Source organism: Gobius niger (assembly GCF_951799975.1).
Source record: "Gobius niger genome assembly, chromosome: 1".
In the NCBI taxonomy this organism is placed as follows: Eukaryota; Metazoa; Chordata; class Actinopteri; order Gobiiformes; family Gobiidae; genus Gobius; species Gobius niger.
Genome location: NC_136852.1, coordinates 40,927,776 through 40,944,485, shown reverse-complemented (window position 1 = coordinate 40,944,485; position 16,710 = coordinate 40,927,776). Strand labels below are relative to the sequence as shown.

Genomic DNA, 16,710 nt, shown 5'->3' with positions numbered 1-16,710 from the left:
CTCCTCTTTCCTCCCACTCTCCTCTTCCCCCTCACCCCCTCTCCTCTATCTCCCCCCCTCTCTCCTCTCCCTCTCTCTCCTCCCTCTCCTCTATCTCCCCCCTCTCTCTCTCCTCTCCCTCTACCCCGTCTCTCTCCTCTCTCCCTCTCTCCTCTCTTCCCTCTCCTCCTTCTCTTTCCTCTCTCCGCCCACTCTCCTCTATCTCCCCCCTCTCTCTCTCCTCTCCCTCTACCCCGTCTCTCTCCTCTCTCCCTCTCTCCTCCCACTCCTCTTCCCCCTCCTCCCCCTCTCCTCTATCTCCCCCTCTCTCTCTCCTCTCCCTCTACCCCGTCTCTCTCCTCTCTCTCCTCTCCTCCTTCTCTTTCCTCTATCTCCCCCTCTCTCTCTCTCCTCTCCCTCTACCCCGTCTCTCTCCTCTCTCCCTCTCTCCTCCCACTCCTCTTCCCCCTCCTCTCCCTCCTCCCCCTCGCTCCTGGGGCCGCTCCCCCCTCTCCTTCTCCCCCCTCTTCCTCCCCCTCGCTCCCGGGGCCGCTCTTCCTGCTCCTCTCCCCCGCGGATGTGATGTAAACACGGCCCCGCTGCTGCAGCCCCTCCGTGTCCGCGTCCACACCGAGCAGCAGACTTCCCCCTCGGCCCGGGCTGCCCTCCCGCCTCCGCTCCCAGGCCGCTCTCTGCCCCTCTCAGCCCGGACCCCGCTCGCTCCAAGCTCCGGGGGGATGGACCTCTAAAAAAAGCAGCGGGTCCCAGCGCCGAGCCAGACCGAGCAGCGCGCACCGTGAGGCGGCTGCGCAGGGACGGAGGCCCCGCTGCGGAGAAGACAGGTAACGGCCCCGGAGGAAAGTTACCGGAAAGTTACCGGAAAGTTACGGGAAAGTTACAGGAGAGTGGAGTAAAGTCTGAGTGCGCGGTTTGAAGATTTGATGACGCGCGGACAGATGTTTTTAGCTCCGACAGATGTTTTTAGCTCCGAGGCTCAGGCTCAGGCCTAAACTTTCCCAAAGTTACCGCGAGCGCAGAGTCTGGAGGAGATTAGAGTTAGTCCTGCTCTGGTCCTGGGTTAGGCCTGGTTAAGTCCTGGTTTAGTCCAGGTTTAGACCGGGTTAAGTCCTGGTTTAGTCCAGGTTTAGACCGGGTTAAGTCCTGGTTTAGTCCTGGTTTAGTCCTGGTTTAGTCCTGGTTTAGTCCTGGTTTAGTCCAGGTTTAGACCAGGTTTAGTCCTGGTTTAGTCCTGGTTTAGTCCAGGTTTAGACCAGGTTTAGACCAGGTTTAGACCGGGTTAAGTCCTGGTTCAGTCCTGGTTTAGACCGGGTTAAGTCCTGGTTTAGTCCAGGTTTAGACCGGGTTTAGATCAGGTTTAGTCCTGGTTTAGATCTGGTTAAGTCCAGGTTTAGTCCTGGTTTAGTCCAGGTTTAGACCAGGTTTAGACCGGGTTTAGTCCTGGTTTAGTCCTGGTTTAGTCCGGATTTAGTCCTCATCTAGTCCTGGTTAAGTCCGGGTTAAGTTCTAGTTAAATCCTAGTGAAGTGCTAGTTAAGTCCTGAATAAGTCCTGGTTTAGTCCTAATTAGGTCCGTAATTAGTCTGGGTTAAGTCCTGGTTTAGTCCGGGGATAAGTCCTGGTTAAGTCCTGGTTTAGTCAGGGTTAGGTCCTGGTTTAGTCTGGGTTAAGTCCTGGTTTAGTCCCGGTTTGGTCCAGGTTTAGACTGGGTTAGGTCCTGGTTTAGTCTGGGTTAAGTCTTGGTTTTGTCCTGGTTTAGTCCGGGTTTGGTCCAGGTTTAGATCTGGTTAAGTCGTGATTTAGTCCGGGCTAAATCCAGATTTAGTCCTGGTTTAGTCCGGGTTTAGTCCCGGTTTATTCCTGCTTTATTCCTAGTTTAGTCCCAGTTTAACGCATCTGTGCTGAGAGAGAAGACGCTGCACTTCGGGACAGTTTCTGTTTCATGTAACAAAGATATTAACCAGAAACAGAGTCCCGTTACCATAGTTACCACAATAGGATTCTCCGTTTTAAACTACAGGCTGTTGTGACGTCATGTGTTCGATTACAAATAAACATGGGTACTGGAACGTTTAACGATACTTGGTTTTCGATACCGATATACCTGAACGATACTTGGTTTTCGATACCGATATACCTGAACGATACTTGGTTTTCGATACCGACATACCTGAACGATACTTGGTTTTCGATACCGATATACCTGAACGATACTTGGTTTTCGATACCGATATACCTGAACGATACTTGGTTTTCGATACCGACATACCTGAACGATACTTGGTTTTCGATACCGATATACCTGAACGATACTTGGTTTTCGATACCGATATACCTGAACGATACTTGGTTTTCGATACCGACATACCTGAACGATACTTGGTTTTCGATACCGATATACCTGAACGATACTTGGTTTTCGATACCGATATACCTGAACGATACTTGGTTTTCGATACCGACATACCTGAACGATACTTGGTTTTCGATACCGATATACCTGAACGATACTTGGTTTTCGATACCGATATACCTGAACGATACTTGGTTTTCGATACCGATATACCTGAACGATACTTGGTTTTCGATACCGACATACCTGAACGATACTTGGTTTTCGATACCGATATACCTGAACGATACTTGGTTTTCGATACCGATATACCTGAACGATACTTGGTTTTCGATACCGATATACCTGAACGATACTTGGTTTTCGATACCGATATACCTGAACGATACTTGGTTACTGATACCGATACTAAAGTATGTGTCGCCTAGAACCAGAAAACAGAACAATAATGTGTGGGAGAACATTTGGGTTCTGCAATGTGAGAAATGAGGAATAATTGGGGGGAAAACTGGGAGAATTTGTGTGAATTTGTCCTGTTTTCACACTTTGGTAAATCCGTCGTGTTTCTTGTGACATTGGTTTATCTGAATCGGCGATAACGATCACCTGTCGATATGTGGTGGATCTGCCTGTGATCCTGAAGCCGCAGGTGTGAAAGGCTCTGTAAAACTAAACCCGGCTTAAAAATAACCCTAAACCCGATCCACGGCCCGCGGGGTCAGACTCGGGTCTCACGCTCTCTCTCTCTCTCTCTCTGTCGGCCGTGGGAAACGAAGAAATCACCGAATGATCGTTATGGCGAGATCAGGCCACGCAATATCCCATATATATGTATTTGTTTAGAGATTTACAAACATTTTTACAAAGTGAACCTCTTAACTCCCGCCTGAACCGAGAGGATCTTTTTCCTCACGTCATCACATTTTTTTCCCATCATTTTATTGTTGGGTATTCAACTCATTTTTGTAACTTTTGGGTAATTTTTTGTCACATTTTTGTAATTTTTCATAATTTTTTATCACATTTTTTGTCATTTTTTTGTAATTGTTTGTCAATTTTTTGTAATTTTTTTGGTCAAATTGTTATCAAATTTTTGTCATTTTTTGTCACATTTTTGTCATTTTTTGTCACATTTTTGTCATTTTTCGTAATTTTTTATCAAATTTTTTGTCATTTTTTGTCATTTTTTTGTAATTGTCAAATTTTTGTAATTTTTTTGTCAATTTTTTATCACATTTTTGTCAATTTTTTCGTCAATTTTTTCGTCAATTTTTTGGCATTTTTTGCCACATTTTCATGTAAATTTTTTGTCTTTGTTTTTTCATTTTTTCGTCAATTTTATATCAAATTTTTGCCATTTTTTATGTTACATTTTGGTCATTTTTTTGAGAAAATGTGCTCGGTTCAGGTTGGAGTTAAGGGGTTAAAGGAACAGGCCACCGTTTTTTCCATACTGAGATATATTCTTTCCTGAGACTCGACGAGTTCATACGTACCTGTCTGGTCTTTGTGCCCGTGGAGGAGCTTGGTCATTTCCAACTTCACCCCCGTTTGGAGCTATAGGAATATGCTGAGAGGGTAAATGCTGACAACATCTTTGGTCGTTTTGCGTGACTGAGCGCATGCACAAAGACCAGACATTACGCATCAACTTGTCTAAGCTCCGGTAAGAACATATCTCAGTATGGAAAAACAGTGGCCTGTTCCTTTGAGCTAAAGCAAAACCACATGGGAACTCGAAAATGTCCAAAAAGTTCACTTCAGCCCAGTTCTTGGTCCTAATTTAGCGTTTTTTAAGTTGTATTTCGACACTATTTACTATTTTACTCGCTCAAGCTTAACGGAACAAACTGCTTTCAGCGTCATTATGGAATAGCACAATCTTTCCTCCAATCTCCTCTCGTTTCGCCGTAGTTTTACTGCAATATTGTAAATGTGCAGATCCTCAAAACATCATTGTTCTGTTTTCTGGTTCTAGATGACAAATATTTGGGTATAAGTATGGGAAGGTTATCGTCCATTGTATTGGTATTGTTAAAGTACTGGTATCGATGCAAATGTAAGGGTGACCAGCCTTGGTTGCGCGTTACATTCCCTGATGGTCTCCTACACATACCTGTGTCTCGTGTTCAGACCTGTTCCACAGAAAAAGCTCCAGGTGCGTTTTCCGTCTCTACAAAACGGGACCAAACCGGGACTAAACCGGGTCTAGACTAGGACTAAACCGGCCTTGGTTCACAATGAAGGTCAAAGAAAGGCCTGAATCGGGACTGGCCCGTTCCACTGTTTCCTCTGTGCAGCCGTTACATAACAGTGTTTGGATGTTTTTGTAAAGTCTTGAGTCACAACAGAAGCACAGCTGCAGCTTATCAGGACGACACCGACTAAACCAGGGCAAAACCGGGGCTAGACCAGGACACAAAAACAGGTCTAAACCAGGGCAAAACCGGGGCTAAACCAGGACACAAAAACAGGTCTAAACCAGGGCAAAACCGGGGCTAAACCAGGACACAAAAGCAGGTCTAAACCAGGGCAAAACCGGGACTAAACAAGACCAGGACCAGGCTGTTTGTGTCATCTGCTTTTTATGTGGGAAAGTGGGGATTTTGACGACGCCAAATAAAAACGGTCTTTTATCACTATCAGCTGATCATTGAAATACTTTGTACTATACTTATACTTCGGTTATACACTCTGCTTTTTATGATTCACTTTGCTCCAGATTGTCTTTATATCGACGCCGACAGAAAGGGGAGGAGCATATAAAGGTTAAGGGTTATGGTTACGGGGGTTAGGGGTGAGGTGTACTATGTGTGTGTGCTGTCTCTACAATGGAAATAGAAAAAGAAATGTTTACAAACTTCTGACCGGTACCGTATTGGTCATAGTTTTGAAGTAAATTCTCTGTCTTTCAGTGTGAGAGTTGTTACAGTTGTTGTTGTTGTTGTTGTTGTAGTAGTAGAGTTGTTACAGTTGTTGTTGTTGTTGTTGTAGTAGTAGAGTTGTTACAGTTGTTGTTGTTGTTGTTGTAGTAGTAGAGTTGTTACAGTTGTTGTAGAGTTGTTACAGTTGTTGTTGTTGTAGTAGAGTTGTTACAGTTGTTGTTGTTGTTGTAGTAGTAGAGTTGTTACAGTTGTTGTTGTAGTAGTAGTAGAGTTGTTACAGTTGTTGTTGTTGTTGTAGTAGTAGAGTTGTTACAGTTGTTGTTGTTGTAGTAGTAGAGTTGTTACAGTTGTTGTTGTTGTTGTAGTAGTAGAGTTGTTACAGTTGTTGTTGTAGTAGAGTTGTTACAGTTGTTGTTGTAGTAGAGTTGTTACAGTTGTTGTTGTTGTTGTAGTAGTAGAGTTGTTACAGTTGTTGTTGTTGTAGTAGTAGAGTTGTTACAGTTGTTGTTGTTGTTGTAGTAGTAGAGTTGTTACAGTTGTTGTTGTAGTAGAGTTGTTACAGTTGTTGTTGTAGTAGAGTTGTTACAGTTGTTGTTGTTGTTGTAGTAGTAGAGTTGTTACAGTTGTTGTAGAGTTGTTACAGTTGTTGTAGAGTTGTTACAGTTGTTGTTGTAGTAGAGTTGTTACAGTTGTTGTTGTAGTAGAGTTGTTACAGTTGTTGTAGTAGAGTTGTTACAGTTGTTGTTGTAGTAGAGTTGTTACAGTTGTTGTTGTAGTAGAGTTGTTACAGTTGTTGTAGTAGAGTTGTTACAGTTGTTGTTGTAGTAGAGTTGTTACAGTTGTTGTTGTTGTAGTAGTAGAGTTGTTACAGTTGTTGTTGTTGTTGTAGTAGTAGAGTTGTTACAGTTGTTGTAGAGTTGTTACAGTTGTTGTTGTAGTAGAGTTGTTACAGTTGTTGTAGAGTTGTTACAGTTGTTGTAGAGTTGTTACAGTTGTTGTTGTAGTAGAGTTGTTACAGTTGTTGTTGTAGTAGAGTTGTTACAGTTGTTGTAGTAGAGTTGTTACAGTTGTTGTTGTAGTAGAGTTGTTACAGTTGTTGTTGTAGTAGAGTTGTTACAGTTGTTGTAGTAGAGTTGTTACAGTTGTTGTTGTAGTAGAGTTGTTACAGTTGTTGTTGTTGTAGTAGTAGAGTTGTTACAGTTGTTGTTGTTGTAGTAGTAGTAGAGTTGTTACAGTTGTTGTAGAGTTGTTACAGTTGTTGTTGTTGTAGTAGTAGAGTTGTTACAGTTGTTGTAGAGTTGTTACAGTTGTTGTTGTTGTAGTAGTAGAGTTGTTACAGTTGTTGTTGTTGTAGTAGTAGAGTTGTTACAGTTGTTGTAGAGTTGTTACAGTTGTTGTAGAGTTGTTACAGTTGTTGTTGTAGTAGAGTTGTTACAGTTGTTGTTGTAGTAGAGTTGTTACAGTTGTTGTAGTAGAGTTGTTACAGTTGTTGTTGTAGTAGAGTTGTTACAGTTGTTGTTGTAGTAGAGTTGTTACAGTTGTTGTAGTAGAGTTGTTACAGTTGTTGTTGTTGTTGTAGTAGAGTTGTTACAGTTGTTGTTGTTGTAGTAGTAGAGTTGTTACAGTTGTTGTAGAGTTGTTACAGTTGTTGTTGTTGTTGTAGTAGTAGAGTTGTTACAGTTGTTGTAGAGTTGTTACAGTTGTTGTTGTAGTAGAGTTGTTACAGTTGTTGTTGTAGTAGAGTTGTTACAGTTGTTGTTGTTGTAGTAGTAGAGTTGTTACAGTTGTTGTAGAGTTGTTACAGTTGTTGTTGTTGTAGAGTTGTTACAGTTGTTGTTGTTGTAGTAGAGTTGTTACAGTTGTTGTAGAGTTGTTACAGTTGTTGTTGTTGTTGTTGTAGTAGTAGAGTTGTTACAGTTGTTGTAGAGTTGTTACAGTTGTTGTAGAGTTGTTACAGTTGTTGTTGTAGTAGAGTTGTTACAGTTGTTGTTGTTGTAGTAGAGTTGTTACAGTTGTTGTTGTAGTAGAGTTGTTACAGTTGTTGTAGTAGAGTTGTTACAGTTGTTGTTGTAGTAGAGTTGTTACAGTTGTTGTTGTTGTAGTAGAGTTGTTACAGTTGTTGTTGTTGTAGTAGTAGAGTTGTTACAGTTGTTGTAGAGTTGTTACAGTTGTTGTTGTAGTAGAGTTGTTACAGTTGTTGTTGTAGTAGAGTTGTTACAGTTGTTGTAGAGTTGTTACAGTTGTTGTTGTTGTTGTAGTAGTAGAGTTGTTACAGTTGTTGTAGAGTTCTTACAGTTGTTGTTGTAGTAGAGTTGTTACAGTTGTTGTTGTTGTAGTAGAGTTGTTACAGTTGTTGTTGTAGTAGAGTTGTTACAGTTGTTGTAGAGTTCTTACAGTTGTTGTTGTAGTAGAGTTGTTACAGTTGTTGTTGTTGTTGTTGTTGTTGTAGTAGAGTTGTTACAGTTGTTGTAGAGTTCTTACAGTTGTTGTTGTTGTTGTTGTTGTTGTTGTTGTAGTAGTAGTAGTAGAGTTGTTACAGTTGCAGAGTTGTTACACTTGTTGTAGAGTCGTTGTGTAGTTGATAACAGCTCTCTCTCGGTCTTTCTCTCTCAGAGATGTAGTCCGGCTGAGGTCCGAGTCTGTGGAGAACCATGCTCCTGTGTCTGCTGCTCCTCTTCACATCAGCAGCTTCAGGACAGATCGACCCAGGTACTACATTACCCACAATCCCCTGCTCCACACTGACACTACATTACCCACAATCCCCTGCTCCACACTGACACTACAACCGTTTATTTTGGCTTAAAGTGCTTTTTAAATAAAGTGGGTATGGTATTTCTAAAATGTCACCTTCTGTTTATTTTGTGAAATGTTAGTTTTTCATATTTTGGATAAACTAGTGAAAACATTTTTTTTGGTTCAAAGCTCAATAAATCAAAATAAAATAAAAAAATAAAAATCCTTGTGTGTAAAAATCTTCCAAATATATTTGAGTGTGAGCCTTTAAAGTGTGGAGTCTTATGGAGCGACTAAAGAGCAGATGTTGTTAAAACGGCCCTAAAGTTTAGTCCCTTTGTCTGCACATGCGCCCTCTGTATGTTTCTCCCGTCTTTAGCCGCTGCTGTCTCCCACAAAGGAAATGACCATACTTGGATTACAGCGTCTCTGTCACAGCCTTTCGTGCTACACATGGATACCAAACATGTCAGTGTTTGGTAATGAACAAGCGTGGGAAAGACCAGGGTTTACAGCCAAACCGTTCCAAAACTTCCCAGACTTTTCCAAAACTTTCCAAACTTTGCCAAAACTTTCCAAAACTTTCCAAAACTTTCCAAACTTTGCCAAAACTTTCCAAAACTTTCCAAACTTTGCCAAAACTTTGCCAAAACTTTCTAAACTTTTCCAGAACTTTCCAAACTTTTGCCCAACTTTTCCAAAACTTTCTAGACTTTTCCAAACTTTTCCAAAACTTTCCAAATTTTGCCAAACTTTTCAAAAACTTTATAAACTTTTGGATAGACCAGGGACTGCTGCCATGTTGGAGTAAACATCGCAAGGAGGGTTTTTGGGCGTTTTTTTTTACTCTGATTTGACTCTAGAAGAAAGCGAAAGGAATAGGCCACCGTTTTTACATACTGAGATATGTTCTTACCTAACCTTAGTCGAGTTAATATAAACCCCCGTCTGGTCTTTGTCCGTGCGCTCTGTCAGGCAAACGGAGCACATACGCAGCCTCTCCCACATGTCACATAGCTCCAAAAAAGCTCACGATAGAAGCTACCAAGCTCTTCCACGTGTTCCCTATTTAGATAAAGTTACGTGAAGTGTTTTCATGCGAAGTATATTTACACAGAAAGGTATGTACATGTCGATTTTATAAGCAGATAAAAAGGGGGACTATATTGTGAGGCGTAATGATACGAGGAGCACAGCGTCCGCGCAGTAACTCCTAAAGACTTCCCCGCTCACTTCCGTCAATAGAAGCTGCGTGACTTGTAGAGAGCCTTTTGCAACAAGCAGAAAATATATTTTGGGAAAGTGCTGCGCATTCCTACCTCATGGTCGAGTTCCTGAGTCCTGTGTCGTCGTCCGGGGTGAGTTGGAAATCTGTGAAACATTACTACACTATATACTTTCTGCTTGTTATCACAGCCCGGCACGATGCACGTAAAAGGCATTGTTCACAAGTCATCCACGCTTCTTCAACTGTTCTCTGCTGCTCTCTACAAGTCACGCAGCTTGTATTGACGGAAGTGAGCGGGGGAAGTCTTTAGGAGTTACTGCGCGGACGCTGTGCTCCTCGTATCATTACGCCTCACAATATAGTCCCCCTTTTTATCTGCTTATAAAATCGACATGCTACATTTCTGTGTAAATATACTTTGCTTGAAAACACTTCACGTAACTTTATTTAAATAGGGAACACGTGGAAGAGCTTGGTAGCTTCTATCGTGAGCTTTTTTGGAGCTATGTGACATGTGGGAGAGGCTGCGTATGTGCTCCGTTTGCCTGACAGAGCGCACGGACAAAGACCAGACGGGGATATATTAACTCGACTAAGGTTAAGTAAGGACATATCTTAGTATGTAAAAACGGTGGCCTATTCCTTTAAGTAAAGTTATTTTGTGACGTAAGGACTCCATTTCCCATGATGCCGTGTGTCAGGTCTGTGCAGATATGCTCTGGGTCTGGAGGACGGACGAATCAGAGACGAGGCTCTCAGCGCATCCAGCATATGGCACATCACCACCGGCCCGCAGTACGCCAGGTACTACAAATACTACAAATACTACACATACCACCGGCCTGCAGTACGCCAGGTACTACAAATACTACAAATACTACACATACCACCGGCCTGCAGTACGCCAGGTACTACAAATACTACAAATACTACACATACCACCGGCCCGCAGTACGCCAGGTATTACAAATACCTTCATACTCCACTGAGCTCTGGCCAAAGTCCTGGACTTCAGTTCCTGTTGTTTGGTCTGTTTCAGGTTGAACCGTGACGAAGGCGACGGCGCCTGGTGTCCTAAGGAAGCCACCGACTCTCAGTACCTACAGGTCAGTCACATGACTGTGGCACAGGGGTTAGAGAGAGCTGAGCATGTGCAGCAGTTTATCATCTTCAATGTGAATACCAGTGGACACTTATATTACGGAAGCTCCCGTTGGCGCTGCCGTGACTCGTGCGGCCCTTTCACTCGTGTTAACTGTATAAGTACACCTCGCCATACTTTAGTATTGGCTTCACCATGTGTGTGTGTGTGTGTGTGTGTGTGTGTGTGTGTGTTTGGGGAGAGACCGGCCAAATGTTCACAAAATCATTACGGTGGATCAAATGGATTTGTTTTTTAGGTGGACTGAAGGTTTTATCAGTTTTTAACTACTGGCTGAGCACATTTCTCCAGTTTGACCCCAAAAATAAATATCTAAAAGTTTCTCAGCTGGAGCTTACAGACTATAGGCCAGTGTAAAGCCTCATTTGAAAGCTTTTTATGCGTTTTTTTTGTAGCGTTCTGGCCACATTTTGAGTTTTAGTGTAATGTAACTGATCAAGCTACAAAAATGTGACCAAAACGTGTCGAAAAAGCAACAAAATCGTGATGAAAACATAACCAGAAGGGAGGAAAACTTCACAATCATAACGAGGAAGAGGTTTTGTCGGTCTTAGCTTTCAAATGAGCCGTTGCACTCCAGCCTACAGTCTGTAATCTCCAGTTGAGAAGCTTTTAGATTGGGGTAAAGCCAAACTGAATGCGCTTGGTTAAGGCAGGGTTAATGGGTTGGACTGAGCTGTTTGTCCTTGTTCAGGTGGACCTGGGCCGGCTGACCTTCCTGACGGTGGTGGGGACTCAGGGTCGATACGCGCACAGCTCAGGGAATGAGTTCGCCCGAGCTTACCGCCTTAACTTCAGCCGCGACGGACTGCAGTGGACGAACTGGAGGAACCGCCAGGGAAACACGGTACTACAGGGATTCACTCGTCAGCAGTAGCAGTAGCAGTAGCAGTAGCAGTAGTAGCAGTAGCAGTAGCAGTAGCAGTAGCAGTAGCAGTAGCAGTAGCAGCAGTAGCAGTAGCAGTAGCAGTAGCAGTAGCAGTAGCAGTAGCAGTAGCAGCAGCAGTAGCAGTAGCAGTAGTAGCAGTAGCAGAAGCAGTAGTCCACTGGCCGAAAGCCTCTGGGCGTCAGGGCTTTGAATGAACAATGAAATCTCCGGAAAAGAAGACTGGAGGAGATGAAAGGGTTAAACAGCAGGAAGTGATCTCAGCGCTCACTTCCTGTTGACAATAAAACAAAGTTACTCCAAGAAACTCAAAGTGATCGTGTGTATCTTTTCAAAGTGAGAGTGAAATTTAAAAGTAAACAAACACCGGAAAGCCCTTCTTAGGCCCTGTCCCAACACCCACACTGCGCCCTACGCTCCTCTACGAAGTGTGCACTTGTTTGAAGTGCACATAAGGGTTCTACATAGACTGTAAAAAAAAATGGACGTCTTATGCTCACTCCTCCCGGTTTACCAGAATGACCACGGCCGTGGGGGAATTCATGGCGAATTTACAGACTCCGCCTCCCCAGCTCTGACGAAGCATGTTCCTAAAAAGGACATAAGGGCGGGATTTTCACTGTAGACTCGGCCCTTGCGTGACGTGTAGCTCGCGCTGCTCCAATGCTAACAGTCCGACCCTCATTAAGTACGAGATTTCAAAAATTCATATTACGAAAACCAGCCTGGTTTCATATATTGTTATTAACCCAGCGTTATCTCAGGAGGAACATCTAGCCTAGTCTAGTGTTGAAAAAATTGAAACCAGGCGTTAAAGTTGTTTTTAAGGTGTCTAAACTCCAATGCTTTTCAATGGGGGCCTAGTGGCGATATGGAGGTACTACAGCAATGGCGGAGCAATGGCGGCCCCCACGTTCGTGGTCAAAAAGCAGGGCAGCGGCCATTGGGGTTCTAGTGTGCAGGTTACAGGCGTGCAAAAATTGCTGAATTGGGGCAATGCGGCTTATGTCTAGTCTTGTTTAGGTCTTAGCTTATAGTTATGGCTTTCAAAATATTCTAATTTTATGAGATTTTTTATTTGGGGTTTTTGCAACTGAGCCTTTATTATCAAAATTATAACAAATAAAGGCTATACATATCTCACTTTGCATGTAATGAGTCTATCATATATTAGTTTCACAATTTAAGTTGAATAACAGAAGTGAATGCACGTTTTCATGATATTCTACTTATAGGACAAGCACCTGTTTACGGCATAAGAAAAGTTCAAATGTTTCATTAAAAGCTAATTTTTCCGGCACAAGATCCGTGGACACAGACATTTTTCTGGCTTTTTGGTCCATACCGCAAAGAATTATGGGCAATATGTTTGCTGAAGTCCACTTGGATGCAGGCTTCGGCAAAGCGTGCATCGGGGGCTTAAGGGGTCGGGGCAAAAGACCACTGTGGAGAACTGGGACACCCTACGCACTCGCACCCCTCAGCGAATGAGGGGTGTTAGGGTGAAAGTGCGAGTATTGGGCCAAAGTTTGCAAAATGAGGAGAGCAGGAACAGAATTGTCAAAAGTAAACAATCAAGCTCCTCCCCCTCCTCAAGATTGAACATGACGGGCTCCAATTTTTTTGTCCCAGGATGGGAAAGGTCCATTGTTGACATTAGCAGCCAATGATAAGTGAAACTCAAACCCTAAACCTAACAAGACAACGCTATCTTAAAATAACCCAGATTAACCGTAAACCTGACTCTAATCCTAATCCTGACGTTTTACAAACTAACTCTAAACTTACCTTCGCCCTAACTCTAAGGATAGTGAAGTTTACAAAAGGTGTCTTTCAGACATGAGCACAAATCTGACCAATCAGGGAATCCTGGGGGAAAAAATAGCTGACAGGCTGGTTCACTAAGCTCGTCTCATTGGTTGACATAGGAGGATACTCGACTCTGAATAGTGGCTGAGATCTGGGAAGGAGGGACTTACTTTAAATCAAAATATATGACCAGGTGGTCGATTTTGCACATTCTATAAAATGTGTGAAAGATTTTGACTTCCAGACTGTCACTTTAATGGAGTGCACTGTTTTGAAAAGGTTAAAGGTCCTATATCATGCTATTTTAGCCATTCCAAAGTTAAGTATAGGCATTTATATGATATATTGTACCTCTACCATTATAGAGCACTCATTTTTGTGATAAGTGTTTTCTGGAGGTATTTTTCTAACCCGGAAGACACAACGCTTCGATTCAGTTAACTCCGCCCCTCTCTCCGCGCATATAACTAAATAATTTATATAAATATAAATAAACAGCAATAAGTGAAATTGCTTCACGATGCAGTTATACGGAGACATCTGCAACACAGCTTCATAAATGGCTAACACACATGCTAATATGCTAACACACAAGCTAATATGCTAACACACATGCTAACACGCATTTGGACTGACTCACCACTCTGGTCCATCGCTGTTTACATTGTGGGACTCGCGTTGGTTATAAAAGTTAATCCACTTTGATTCTGGCGAAGATTCACCAAACATCCATCAGAGACAGTCACAGAAAAACAATATTTTGGTGATAGTCGCTGAATCCCGGAGAAAAAAACAGCTAGACGAGTGGCCTCTTATTGAAAAAGGTTGAATAAACTCCCGTCCTCGTAGCCAAACGCGCTTCTTTTTCTCTGTGACATTATCGTTAGGTAAGAATAAAGAACAGGTGTGTCCAGTTATAACGAGCTCCATCTTCACAGCTGCAGCGCAAACATGACTGATCTGTTCAGACGCTCAAGGGATGTGTTTGTTTTGGCCACAGCTGACCTGGAAGCACCTCGGGCACATCCTTTTTATTTTTTTATTTATTTTTTCTCTTTGTTTCTCTCTTACGACAGAAATAATGAAAAAGCTATTTTACAAATTAAAATCAGGCTGTAAGACATTACATTACAGACGTCGAGCACTTCCGTTCCGCTGTTACGACACAACTGAGCAGGTCAGTCGTTCACCAGGAGAGGGAGGAGCAGCTGCTCAGAGCGCAGGATTCAGGAGGATTACTGAGAGCTGCGTGAATGAAGCCACAAACCACTCTGGGGGTGTTTTTGATAAGGAAATAGCATAACAACATGGCTAAAAGCTCCAAAAAGTCGATTTTGCATGATATAGGACCTTTAAGTAAAATACTGCAGAAGTGACATCTATCTATGTCACTTCCTTTCAGTGTCCAGTAAGGAAGTGAAACTATAAACATCACAAAAATGGTCAAACCAAAGAAAGCTGGATAAAATGTTTAGCCAAATCTTAATTGTGTTGTTAACTAGGTTATGGCAAAAAATGTGTCTAATGTGTCACATGCACTTAAAAAAAATGGAAATCTCAGTAATAGTAAAATCCTTTCTAAAGGTGCGTAGTAATATCCTTCATTACACATGAGTTGCAACTCAAATCAAACTCAATGAAACACAGTTTACTTTGGTAAAATTGTTCAAGTATCAACAAAAACAAGATAAAAAACAAGGAAAAATGTAAATAAATGTTGGATGATCTAGTAATTATCCATATAGTAATTGTCGTGACTGGATAAACTACCTGCTCCGGAGAACTGAACTAATGCTGAGACCAAGTAAAAGCTAATTAATTATAAATGTATGACCTACCGGAATACATTTTTTTCCTCCTTGGAGGAGGTTGAAGCAGCCGGACCTCCTATCTCTCCTACGCAGTCAACTTTGCCTATTCAAAAAGTCACGGAGCTAAACCAGAGAAGGACTGAGGCTGTGCGGCTACATTATAAACACATTTATGTCAAGGACCTATGCAAATACGTAACTCCTCACACATCCCCTCCCTAACCACGCCCTAATCCTTCTGCGTCTGCTTTCATGACCTTTTCTCCAGAAAAAGATTCAGACACAGGTGAACAGGAAAACACTTAAATGTAGAGGTTTCAATATGAGGAAAAAGTGTATTTGTCATTTGTGCTTCCATATAAAATAAGGCTGACATGACGTGTTTGTGCGGCAGGTGCTGGAGGGAAACACCAACGTGTTCCACCAGGTGCTGAACGACCTCCACCCTCCGCTCATCACGCGCTATGTCCGTGTGCTGCCTGTGCCGGGCCTCTCTACCACCGTCTGCATGAGGCTGGAGCTGTACGGCTGCCCCTGGGAAGGTAAGGTCCACACCGGGGAGGAGGAGCAGGAGGAGAGGCGGAGGAGGCGGAGGAGGAGATGCTGAGGAAAAGAGGAGGAGGGGGGAGGAGGAAGAGAGGAGGAGGGGAGGGGGTAGAAAGGGAGGTCTGGGCCCATGTAAATGTTTTTGTGTGGATTTGTTCAGATGGCCTGGTTTCATACTCCGCTCCTGAGGGACAGATCATGATGCCTCCGGGTTTTCCCATCGCCAGCCTCAATGACTCCACCTACGACGGGACGCGGCAGAAAAGGCATGGCCCACTCCACGCTCTACACTCTGCACACCTGCGAGAAACAATAAACACCTGCACTGACACACCTGCAGCCGTTTGAACATAGGAGTCAGAACATGACAAACACTGTTTCTAAATAACGTCAAACTGAACCTGAAATCACAAAGCGACGAACTGCTCATCTGTCCTGCCTTAGGCTATAGGCCAGAGTAAATTAAAATACACTGAGCAGGCTAATGCTAACGGCTACAGTAAAATACATTGTGCAGGCTAATGCTAATGGCTATAGGAAAATACATTGAGCAGGTTCTCCTTTTTATTCTATGTCCTCGTAGGACTCGTAGATTATTGTACTAAAGTGTTTCTGTGCAGGCGTCTGTCCGGGGGCCTGGGGCAGCTCACTGATGGCGTCACGGGGCAGGATGACTTCCTATCCTCGCGGCAGTACCAGGTCTGGCCCGGATACGATTATGTCGGCTGGAGAAATGACTCGCTCGGAACCTTCAAACACGTGGAGCTGGAGTTCACCTTTGACCGGCCACGAAACTTCACCTACATGAAGGTACGAGCTAACTTCACCTACATGAAGGTGCGAGCTAACTTCACCTACATGAAGGCACAAGCTAACTTCACCTACAGGAAGTTACGAGCTAGCTTCACCTACATGAAGGTACGAGCTAACCTTACCTACATGAAGGTACGAGCTAACTTCACCTACATGAAGGTACGAGCTAACTTCACCTACAGGAAGGCACAAGCTAACGTCACCTACATGTAGGCACAAGCTAACTTCACCTACATGAAGGTATGAGCTAACCTCACCTACATTAAGGTACGAGCTAACCTCACCTACATGAAGGTACGAGCTAACCTCACCTACATGAAGGTACGAGCTAACCTCACCTACATGAAGGTACGAGCTAACCTCACCTACATGAAGGTACGAGCTAACTTCACCTACATGAAGGTACGAGCTAACCTCACCTACATGAAGGTATGAGCTAACCTCACCTACATGAAGGTACGAGCTAACCTCACCTACATGAAGGT

General features: G+C 43.1%; 1 protein-coding gene across 1 annotated transcript in view; it reads left to right on the top strand.

Moving 5' to 3' along the window:
* Positions 1 to 518: 518 nt before the first annotated feature.
* The window catches only part of ddr2l (discoidin domain receptor family, member 2, like), a 34,342-nt gene continuing 18,150 nt past the window's right edge, over positions 519 to 16,710 (top strand). Inside the window, exons 1-8 of the mRNA XM_079569159.1 lie at positions 519 to 821; positions 7,848 to 7,943; positions 9,900 to 10,002; positions 10,238 to 10,304; positions 11,055 to 11,207; positions 15,261 to 15,408; positions 15,573 to 15,678; positions 16,033 to 16,222. Of these exons, the coding sequence (XP_079425285.1) occupies positions 7,886 to 7,943; positions 9,900 to 10,002; positions 10,238 to 10,304; positions 11,055 to 11,207; positions 15,261 to 15,408; positions 15,573 to 15,678; positions 16,033 to 16,222 (825 nt within the window). The 5' untranslated portion in view covers positions 519 to 821; positions 7,848 to 7,885. The remainder of the gene's footprint in view (positions 822 to 7,847; positions 7,944 to 9,899; positions 10,003 to 10,237; positions 10,305 to 11,054; positions 11,208 to 15,260; positions 15,409 to 15,572; positions 15,679 to 16,032; positions 16,223 to 16,710) is intronic.